A 12,080-nucleotide genomic window follows, 5' to 3' on the forward strand; every position below is an offset into this window, starting at 1 on the left:
ATGGAGGAGAAAAAAGTCCTTCTCTCCGTCCAATACCACATGAAAGTGGTTATTTGTCCAGCTTCCATACTCGTTTTTATGCATTTTGCAAGAAATACATTGACGGCCAACTCCGGAGATGCTAACTTGTGCACGCTAGCTTTCTGAGACTCTTTTATTTGGTTGGATTAGATTAGATAGTACTTTATTTATTCCGTCAGGAGAGTTCCTTCAGGAAAATTAAAATTTCCAGCATAATCCCATTCAAGATCAGACAAACATTAAAGGGAGACAGAACAGGATCGCTGACGGGTCTGCCGGCTTCCAGCGCCCCTTACAAAAAAAAAGCGCAGGCAGGATGAAGCAGGGCTTTTATTGTGAAGACAGCAACTGTGCAGTCTGTCTTTAGGGTTTTGACAGCAGGTACGGCACGAGAGTGTTGAAATAAAAAGTGTTTCTCGCCCTCCTCTCGATCATGTTTTCTTAAAAATGATCTGGCAGCAGCCAGCGTCATCTCGGAAGCCGTGCCGTGAATGTCAATCAAGTGACGAAAGTGACGTCGTAGTAAAGATTGATGATCACATATTTTTAGGTTTATTTTTTTAATGCTTGGTTTGCGATTGACTGACACACCCTCCATGATCGACCGGTAGCTCGCGATCGATGTAATGGGCATCCCTGCTCTACAAAGTACAACAAACTAGCGCCGTGCCTAAGAAGACTCCTAATTTGACAACCAGGGATAGGTGTGTAAGCTGATTGTCAATCAAGAACAGGTAAGGGAATCAGTGCTCTGTGCAGAGGTCATGTAACAGCAAGACATGCCAAGTGAAAATAAGAGCACGGGGAAGAAAGAATAACTAAGATACAGGTACACATAAACACGTATCTGGTAGGCTAAGAAAGAGGCATTCATACCATCATACTTGTTTTACCTTTCAATATTGAAATGTGCAATTTCCTACCATAAAACATATTAGAAACTTAGTTGCAATGATCTTAGGTGCAGCTCTGACACATTACTTCCCCATGCAAGCAAGAGCTGTGTGGGAAAACTAAACCGAAACATGGGAAAGATGTCATCACAGTGGTGTTTAGTTACACACTGGGTTGTTATGTCTGTGTGTGTACGGATCGCACCTGTCTCAGGATAAAGCTGGTCGAGGTTGTGCTGCCATCGGACCTCTTCAGGCGGCTCCTCCTGGAATAAGTCCCCCGGTTCACCTGGAAAAAGCACAAGCTGTAAGATCAAAAAATACAATTGAGAGTCGTTCATGTGTTTCAACTGAGAGAGGAAACCAGAATTCCTTAAAGGGGAACATTATCACCAGACCCATGTAAGCGTCAATATATACCTTGATGTTGCAGAAAAAAGACCAGATATATTTTTGTAACCGATTTCCGAACTCTAAATGGGTGAATTTTGGCGAATTAAACGCCTTTCTGTTTATCTGTCTTGTAGCGATGACGTCAGAACGTGACGTCACCGAGGTAATACAGCCGCCATTTTCATTTTCACATTACAAACACCGGGTCTCAGCTCTGTTATTTTCCGTTTTTTCGACTATTTTTTGGAACCTTGGAGACATCATGCCTCCCCGGTGTGTTGTCGGAGGGTGTAACAACACTAACAGGGAGGGATTCAAGTTGCACCACTGGCAAGAAATCTGCCGCCAGACCCCCATTGAATGTACCAGAGTGTCTGCACATTTTACCGGCGATGCTAAGACAGACATGGCACAGAGATGTATGGATAATCTGCAGATGCATTTGCAACGATTAGTCAACGAAATCACAAAGGTGAGTTTTGTTGATGTTGTTGACTTATGTGCCAATCAGAAATATTCGGTCAAGGCATGACTGCCAGCTAATCGATGCTAACATGCTACGCTAATCGATGCTAACATGCTATTTACGCTAGCTGTATGTACATTTGAAACTAGATACCCACATATAACGCGAAACAAACACTTACCAATCGACAGATTTAAGTTGCTCCAGTGTCACAAGATGCGAAAGTCCTGATCGTTTGGTCTGCACATTTTTCCGACGATGCTAATAAGGCAGCCATGCTATTGGCCACTTCATTAGGTACACCCATGCTATGGCTGACTAGCGTCAATAGCTATTCGCTCAATAGCTTCAGTTTCTTCTTCAATTTCGTTTTCGCTATCTGCCTCCATACTCCAACCATCCGTTTCAATACATGCGTAATCTGTTGAATCGCTTAAACCACTGAAATCCGAGTATGAATCCGAGCTAATGTCGCTATATCTTGCTGTGGTAGCCGCCATTGTTTGTTTGTATTGGCAACACTGTATGACGTCTCAGGGAAATGGACAGTCGCATCGCAAATAGCGAAAATCAAGCACTTTAAAGCTTTTTTAGGGATATTCCGGGAGATGTAAAATCTTGAAAAAAACTTCAAAAAATAAAATAAGCCACTGGGAACTGATTTTTATTGTTTTTAACCCTTTTGAAATTGTGATAATGTTCCCCTTTAACAAAAGAACAAGACATATTATTTAATGTGGAGTATACAAATGATATGCAGTGCTGGTTCCCGGGTGGCCCTAAACAAGATTTTTTTTGTGGCCCAATATATTTGTCTTTAATATATATAAGGTTTGATGGTATGAGCCCAGGATGTCGTTGTGGCTTGTGCAGCCCTTTGAGACACTTGTGATTTAGGGCTATACAAGTATACATTAAAGGCCTACTGAAACCCACTACTACCCACCACGCAGTCTGATAGTTTATATATCAATGATGAAATATTAACATTGCAACACATGCCAATACGGCCTTTTTGGTTTACTAAATTGCAATTTTAAATTTCCCGGGACTTTTTTCTTGAAAACGTCACGTAATGATGACGTGTACGCGTGTCGTCACGGGCTGTTATGAATAAGAGCGCTGCGCACACACACAGCTAAAAGTCGTCTGCTCTAACGGCATAATTAGACAGTATTTTGGAGATCTGTGTTGCTGAATCTTTTGCAATTTGTTCAATTAATATTGGAGAAGTCAAAGTAGAAAGATGGAGTTGGGAAGCTTTAGCCTTTAGCCACACAAACACACGGTTATTCCTTGCTTAAAATTCACGCAGGTGAAACTTTACTATGTATCACAGCGGACATGGATCCCGACTGAATGTCAACTAGCAGGTTTCGGTGAGAAAATTGTGTTTAAAAAGTCGCTTCTTACCGGATATCTGCTGAGCTTGTGCCTCTCCCGTACAGCTGCCGTCGACTTCCCCGAGACACTGCGCGTCAACACCCGGCCGGTTTACGTACACTTCCGACTATCAGGTACTGTTAAACTCACTAAAACACTAGCAACACAATAGAAAGATAAGAGATTTCCCAGAATTATCCTAGTAAATGTCTCTAAAAACATATGACTCCGTCTCAATGCAACGCGATTGCAATCGCGTTTTTTTTTTTTCTAGTCCATCGCTATCAATATCCTCAAACACGAATCTTTAATCCTCGCTCAAATTAATGGGGAAATTGTCGTTTTCTCGGTCTGAACAGCTGTTTTTGTTAGAGGCTCCCATTAAAATCAATGTGAATATATGAGGAGCCATCAACATGTGACGTCATCGTCTGCGACTTCCGGTAGAGACAGGGCTTTTCTCCAGTTGCAAACTTTATCGTCGATGTTCTGTACTAAATCCTTTCAGCGAAAAATATGGCAATATTGTGAAATGATCAAGTATGACACATAGAATGGACCTATTATCCCCGTTTAAATAAAAAAATCTCATTTCAGTAGGCCTTTAATAGATTGATTGATATGAATGTTAATCAAACTGAACCCTCCAAGGCTCCAAATGTCAGGATAGTTATTGAAGATATAGGCAGTGTGCATCTAACATGACTTGAATGACATCAGACCCTTTCTGCTCAAGCGCCAAAAAACCTAATTATGATTTAAGAATTTTCAGAGTTCAAAGTTCAGGGGTCACCACAAGAAGTATGAATGGTTTTGGCTTTTTTCTTTTTTTTCTTTTTTTTTTTTTTTTTTAGCCCAGATGCTCTTTCTGATGCAACATTGGCCAGGACTTGAAACCAAATATTTAGGGGCTCAGTAGCATATAGAAGGCTGGCAAGGTAAATATATAAGTTTTAATTCTTGGATGAAAACGTTTTGGAGTCAATGACTACCTGAACTCAGGAGACCTAGATAGATAGATAGATAGATAGATAGATAGATAAATAGATAGTTAGATAGATAGATAGATATATAGATAGTACTCTATTCCTTCAGGAGAGTTCCTTCAGGAAAATAAAAATTTTCAGCACAATCCCATTTAAGATCAGACAAACATTACAGGGAGACAGAACAGCGCCCCTTACAAAAAAGGTGAGATACATGTAAACAAGTAGGGGGGAATGGGAGAAATAAATAGAAGATTAAAAATTTTTTAAAAAATCGGTCTAAGCCTGGGTCCTGGAGAGGGGTTTCAGACTGAGGCCAATGGAAAAAAACAACAACAACTCATAGCCATAGTACACATCCCTCTCACATGTGTGTAAGAGAGAAAAATCAAAGAACACAAAGGACATAAAAGACATTAAAGCAGCGGGTACAACCAGCCACTTCTACATACAGCTATGAATATAAAGTAATAAAAGACCTTGACGGAAACAGTCTTTACTTGATGCCTGTTGCTGCTTTTGTTGTTGCCTTGAACTTTGACTTTAGCAAGTTAATGAAAAGCAGCTATGAGAAGCAGGCTGACAACTCTTTCGAGTTGGAAGATCTAAATCAGGGGTCTCAAAGTCACTTGACCTGGGGGCCACTGATTGCAGAGTCTGGGTGAGGCTGGGCCGCAAGAAAAGATTTCGTAAAACATTTTTTGCATACTCCTCAGCCTGTCTAGTTGTATAATGACATTTCAGATTGTATCCCTTGTGCACCGCAACTTTCTCTGTGCAAATAAGACACGTCGGGGTGCTCCTGTGCTCAACAAAGAAATATTGTATCTCCCACTTTTCCTGGAATTGTCTTTGCTCATCACGAACCTTTCCCTTCACTGCAGGCTTTGAAAAAGACATGTTTGGAGTTGTGGAATATATTTGTATTTAGCTGACGCACGGAGAATATTGTTACTTCCGCAATGTGTGTTATTCCACTTTTCCTCCCTACAGCTAATAATAATATAATAGCCCGGATAATAGCCTGGAAAGTACCGGGATATGGAGCACAAAAAAGTGACGGCTCACGGAGTCTTACCCGGCGTCATATAGAAATATATGTATTGTTCATCGTATGAGGCAATGCAGAATAAATAATAAAAAAAACAAATAACGGTTTGAATTGGTCCAGGTTATCGGGGACTGTTATTACTGACGGACAGGTGTCGCGGTATGACTGCAGCCAGGCACGTAAGAAAACCCTCGTCTCCATGGGAAGGTCTCTGTCGCTGTCGCTCATTTGCCGCTTTTCCACTAACGCAGGGGTAGGCAACCCAGAAAGTTGAAAGAGCCATTTTGAACCCAAATAACACAACCCTGTCAAGCGCCATTCACATAAAACTCGCGGGCCGCACTAACATTAAACTTTCATACTAAGGTGGGGAACGCAAAATAATGTCTCGCGGGCCGCAATTGGCACGCTGGCTGTGTGTCTGAGACCCCTGATCTAAATGGAGGATTTAAGCAGAAACTAATTTGTGAAAAGTTGAAGAAACTTAGTAAAGATTAGACTATACGCTGAAGGGCAATCAAAGAGTGTCCGACCATGGTGCCAACAAATGGTTTGACGAGCCTAAAGCTGAGCTAACTTCAAACTAAAGCTAGCCGGTCAAGAAATTCCTAACCCTTTTTTAATGAGGCTTTTGTATATTTTAGTTACTAAAAAAGTCTGACTTTAATTATTTGTTCATTTCCCACATACCTCATCACCTTGAATCGGATACATACAAACCCTGTTTCCATATGAGTTGAGAAATTGTGTCAGATGTACTTACAAACGGAATAAAATTATTTGCAAATCCTTTTCAACTCATATTCAGTTGAATATGCTACAAAGACAACATATTTGATGTTCAAACTGATAAACATTTTTTGTGTGCAAATAATCATTAACTTTAGAATTTGATGCCAGCAACACGTGACAAAGAAGTTGGGAAAGGTGGCAATAAATACTGATAAAGTTGAGGAATGCTCATCAAACACTTATTTGGAACATACCACAGGTGTGCAGGCTACTTGGGAACAGGTGGGTGCCATGATTGGGTATAAAAGCAGCTTCCATGAAATGCTGAGTAATTCACAAACAAGGATGGGGCGAGGGTCACCAATTTGTAAGCAAATTGTCGAACAGTTTTAGAACAACATTTCTCAACGAGCTATTGCAAGAAATTTAGGGATTTTACCATCTACGGTCTGTAAAATCATCAAAAGGTTAGAAGAATCTGGAGAAATCACTGCACAAAATCGATGATATTACGGACCTTTGATCCCTCAGGCGGTACTGCATCAAAAACCGACATCAGTGTGTAAAGGATATCACCACATGGGCTCAGGAACACTTCATAAAACCACTGTCAGTAATTACAGTTGGTCGCTACATCTGTAAGTGCAAGTTAAAACTCTACAATGCAAAGCCAAACCCATTTATCAACAACACCCTGGAACGCCACCGGCTTGGCTGGGCCCGAGCTCATCTAAGATGGACTGATGCAATGTGGAAAGGTGTTCTGTGGTCTGACGAGTCACATTTCAAATTATATTTGGAAACTGTGGACGTGCTGTCCTCCAGAAAAAAGAGGAAAATAACCATCTGGATTGTTATAGGCGCAAAGTTCAAAAGCCAGCATCTGGGATGGTATGAGGCTTTTGTATATTTTAGTTACTAAAAAAGTCCGACTTTAATTATTTGTTCATTTCCCACATACCTCATCACCTTGAATCGGATACATACAAACCCTGTTTCCATATGAGTTGAGAAATTGTGTCAGATGTACTTACAAACGGAATACAATGATTTGCAAATCCTTTTCAACTCATATTCAGTTGAATATGCTACAAAGACAACATATTTGATGTTCAAACAGATAAAAAAAAAAAATTTCTTTGCAAATAATCATTTACTTTAGAATTTGATGCCAGCAACACGTGACAAAGAAGTTGGGAAAGGTGACAATAAATACTGATAAAGTTGAGGAATGCTCATCAAACACTTATTTGGAACATACCACAGGTGTGCAGGCTACTTGGGAACAGGTGGGTGCCATGATTGGGTATAAAAGCAGATTCCATGAAATTATCAGTTATTCACAAACAAGGATGGGGCGACGGTCATCATTTTGTAAGCAAATTGTCGAACAGCTTTAGAACAACATTTCTCAACGAGCTATTGCAAGAAATTTAGGGATTTTACCATCTACGGTCTGTAAAATCATCAAAAGGTTAGAAGAATCTGGAGAAATCACTGCACAAAATCGATGATATTACGGACCTTTGATCCCTCAGGCGGTACTGCATCAAAAACCGACATCAGTGTGTAAAGGATATCACCACATGGGCTCAGGAACACTTTATAAAACCACTGTCAGTAATTACAGTTGGTCACTACATCTGTAAGTGCAAGTTAAAACTCTACTATGCAAAGCCAAACCCATTTATCAACAACACCCTGGAACGCTGCCGGCTTGGCTGGGCCCGAGCTCATCTAAGATGGACTGATGCAATGTGGAAAGGTGTTCTGTGGTCTGACGAGTCACATTTCAAATTATATTTGGAAACTGTGGACGTGCTGTCCTCCAGAAAAAAGAGGAAAATAACCATCTGGATTGTTATAGGCGCAAAGGCCAAAAACCAGCATCTGGGATGGTATGGGGGTGTTTTAGTGCCCCCATACCATCTGTGAAGGCACCATTAATGCTGAAAGGTACATACAGGTTTTGGAACAACATATGTTGTCATCCAAGCAACGTTATAATGGACGCCCCTGCTTATTTCAGCAAGACAATGCCAAGCCACGTGTTACAACAGCGTGGCTTCGTAGTAAAAGAGTGCGGGTACTTTCCAAGCCCGCCTGCAGTCCAGACCTGTCTCCCATCGAAAATGTGTGGCGCATTATGAAGCATAAAATAGGACAGCGGAGACCGCGGACTGTTGAATGACTAAAGCTCTCCATAAAACAAGAATGGGAAAGATTTCCACTTTCAAAGCTTCAACAGTTAGTTTCCTCAGTTCCCAAACGTTTATTGAGTGTTGGTAAAAGAAAAGGTAATGTAACACAGTGGTGAACATGCCCTTTCCCAACTACTTTGGCACATGTTGCAGCCATGAAATTCTAAGTTAATTATTATTTGCAAAAAAAAAAAAAAGTTTATGAGTTTGAACATCAAATATCTTGTCTTTGTAGTGCATTCAAATGAATATGGGTTGAAAATGATTTGCAAATCATTGTATTTCGTTTATATTTACATCTAACACAATTTCCCAACTTATATGGAAACGGGGTTTGTAAATTGATTAACGTGGACCCCGACGTAAAGAAGTTGAAAAACTTATTCGGGTGTTACCATTTAGTGGTCAATTGTACGGAATATGTACTTTACTGTGCAATCTACTAATAAAACTTTCAATCAATCAATCAATCAATCAAAACATACCCGGGAACTTAGAGTTGCAATGGAAACACACAATACACATATAAGTACTTTACTGAAATAGCTGGTAGTAAAATGTTGGCGGGAAAGCAGCTATTGTTTTTGCAGCAGGTCATTATTTATCTTCACTCTGAAGGACTGTCTTTTTAGTCAGTTTTCTCGCACTTGGCAGACTGCTACAAAGAAGTATTTGATCCTCTACCAAACTGCAAGAACTCTATAACCCACACACCAGTTCTGTGCTAATGAGCCACCCACATTAGTCCTCGTTCGTAATTAATTTTATCCCTCACTGTACAAAGAAGGCAACATCTTAAAACACATTTGGATATACAGTAACTGTATGTCAATGTAACATAAAGAAAAGGTACAGAATTTAGATGTAACATTTACACTATATTCTCTATGCCTAATGCTTTGTTCAAATTTTTTCTTTACCCTTCAGGTTATGTCTACATGATTATAATAATAATTATAATAATAATTATATTAAAAATATCTCATATCAGAGAGCAAAACAGTTATACTTCCTGCCAGTTTGAGGCGCCAGACAACCATATACTTTACTCATCAATTGTGAAAGATCTGAGCTGAAAACATTTTGCAATTCAAAAACTAATAATCATAGCCATATTTTAATCAGTGAAGGCATTTTATTTAACGCTTGTCCGAGGCGGGGTACACCCTGGACCAGTCATCAGCCAATCGCACGGCACATACAAACAATCGTATACACCAACTACGTGAAACTCAAAACATGTTAGTCCTTATGCTGTTTGAAAGGAAAACTAGGGGTTTGAGGTCAACAAGAAGTCAGACAAACTCTGTAGTCAATGCAACATATACAGTAGAGTGCATCCCCATGTATTCATCAATTCTCATTGCCCGTATTGAGTTTGAGTTTATTTCGAACATGCAAGCATACAACATGATACATCACAATTTCCAGTTTCTCTTTTCAACATTTTCGAAAAGGAGTAGGAAGAAGCAGAGCTTATTTAATCCTACCCCTTTTCTTTTACATAACAGATGCTAAAACGTTTGTTCACTTCCGGTTCTCAATGTATTCACAATATACTCCATAAGTAATCACAATGAAAATTAATAATTGGTGAAGTAAGTCTTATTCCATACGATGAGATAAGTAAGATTATTTTGAAAATGAAAGAATGAATGGGTGAATAAAATCTGGTTCTTCTTGTTTGTACTTTGTAAACACTTCCAGTGTTGATCATGGTTCTTCTTTTTTGTACTTTGTAAACACTTCCAATTTGAAGACTTTCTTGAAGTGGATCGTATTAGTACATTGTTTGATTGCTTTGCTTAGTCCAGTCCATAATTTAATTCCACTTACTGATATACTGAAAGTCTTAATTGTTGTACGTGTGTACAAATGATTTAAATTACATTTTTCTCTAAGATTATATTGAGAAGAATTGTTGTATATTCTTGGGAAGCAGGTTATAGTTTGCTTTGTGTATAATTTTAGCTGTTTGCAATTTCACTATGTCGTGGAATTTCAGTATCCTTGATTCAATAAATAAAGGGTTTGTATGTTCTCTATATCCAACATTATGTATTATTCTAACTGATCTTTTTTGTAACACTGATAGTGAATGAAGTGTACTTTTGTAGTTATTTCCCCATATTTCTACACAGTAACTCAGATATGGTAACACTAGTGAGCAGTAGAGAATATGAAGTGATTTTTGGTCTAGAACTTATCATTATTTCTTGCTACTTTATGTTGTATATTTTTTTTACATGAGATTTCCAGTTCAATTTATCATCAATCATTATACCTAGAAATTTGGTTTCATTTACTCTTTCAATTTCTATTCCGTCTATTTGTATTTGTGTTTGACTTTCTCTTCTACTGTTACCAAATAGCATTATTTTAGTTTTACTGAGATTCAATGATAGTCTATTTTTGTCAAACCCTTTTTTAAATTTGTTCATTTCTTCTGTTATTTGTATTATCTTCTGTGTGTTCTCTCCTGAACAAAACGCTGTTGTATCATCTGCAAATAATACTAACTTTAAATCTCTTGTAACTTTACAAATGTCATTTATATAGAGATTGAATAGTTTAGGTCCTAGTATTGATCCCTGAGGTACACCACAGGATATATTTAGCATTGTAGAAGTGAGTTCGCCTTGCTTCACGTATTGTTTCCTGTTCGTTAGATAACTTCTTATCCAGTTTAAGACTAACCCTCTGATGCCATATCGTTCTAGTTTTTTTATTAAAATATTGTGATTATTGTGCCAAGTGCTTTAGTTAGATCCATAAACACTGCTGCCGCACATTTTTCACTATCTATTGCATTGGTAATTTCTTCTGTAATTTCAATTAAAGCCATTGAAGTAGAAACATTAGCTCTGTATCCATATTGGTTCTCTTCGAGTATTCTATTTTTATTTATGAAACTCTCTAATCTGTTATTGAACAGTTTTTCAATGATTTAAAAAAATTGTGTAAGTAAAGAAACAGGTCTATAATTTGTAAATAGATGTTTATCTCCAGTCTTGTAAATTGGTGCAACTTTAGCTATTTTAATTTTGTTTGGAAATGTACCTGTTTGAAATGATAGGTTATTAATATACATTAATGATCCTGAGATCTCAATAACTTTTTTATTGTTTAGTCACCCGCATATCTTTTTTCCTGCGGCCACCAAACCGGAACCCCTCAACGCCTTGACTGCGCCTAGAAATTCTGTCCATAAAAGTTATGAACAGAATCGGTGACAAAGGACAGCCTTGGCGGAGTCCAACCCTCACTGGAAATACGTTTGACTTACTGTCGGCAATGCGGACCAAGCTCTGCAACTGATCGTACAGGGAACGGACCACCACAATAAGACAGTCCGATACCCCATACTCTCTGAGCACTCCCCACAGGACTTCACGAGGGACACGTTCTAATGCCTTCTCCAAGTCCACAAAGCACATGTAGACTGGTTGGGCAAACTCTCATGCACCCTCAAGAACCCTGCCGAGAGTATAGAGCTGGTCCACAGTTCCACGACCAGGACGAAAACCACACTGTTCCTCCTGAATCCGAGGTTCGACTATCCGGTGTAGCCTCCTCTCCAGTACACGGTTTGGTGACCGCAGGATTAGGTCTCTGCTTTTTTCACAGGATGTGTTCCTGATGGCTTCATCTGACCGGGATCTTCAGCTCTCACTGGATCGGTTCGCAGCCGAGTGTGAAGCGACGGAATGAGAATCAGCACCTCCGAGTTCGAGTCCATGGTTATCGCCCGGAAAAGGGTGGAATGCCATCTCCGGGTTGGGGAGGAGACCCTGCCCCAAGTGGAGGAGTTCAAGTACATAGGAGTCTTGTTCACGAGTGGGGGAAGAGTGGATCGTGAAATCGACAGGCGGATCGGTGCGGCGTCTTCAGTAATGCGGACGTTGTACCGATCTGTTGTGGTGAAGAAGGAGCTGAGCCGGAAGGCAAAGCTCT

At 39.5% G+C, this 12,080-nt stretch overlaps 1 protein-coding gene across 2 annotated transcripts in view; it reads right to left on the bottom strand.

Annotated features, from left to right (window-relative positions):
* The window catches only part of LOC133544156 (voltage-dependent L-type calcium channel subunit beta-4-like), a 50,224-nt gene that overhangs the window by 33,919 nt on the left and 4,225 nt on the right, over positions 1-12,080 (bottom strand). For both annotated transcript variants that reach the window (XM_061889251.1, XM_061889252.1), the window contains exon 2: positions 1,120-1,203. In XM_061889251.1, coding sequence (XP_061745235.1) covers positions 1,120-1,203 — 84 coding nt within the window. The remainder of the gene's footprint in view (positions 1-1,119; positions 1,204-12,080) is intronic.

This window comes from Nerophis ophidion, linkage group LG27 (genome assembly GCF_033978795.1).
Source record: "Nerophis ophidion isolate RoL-2023_Sa linkage group LG27, RoL_Noph_v1.0, whole genome shotgun sequence".
Classification (NCBI taxonomy): domain Eukaryota; kingdom Metazoa; phylum Chordata; class Actinopteri; order Syngnathiformes; family Syngnathidae; genus Nerophis; species Nerophis ophidion.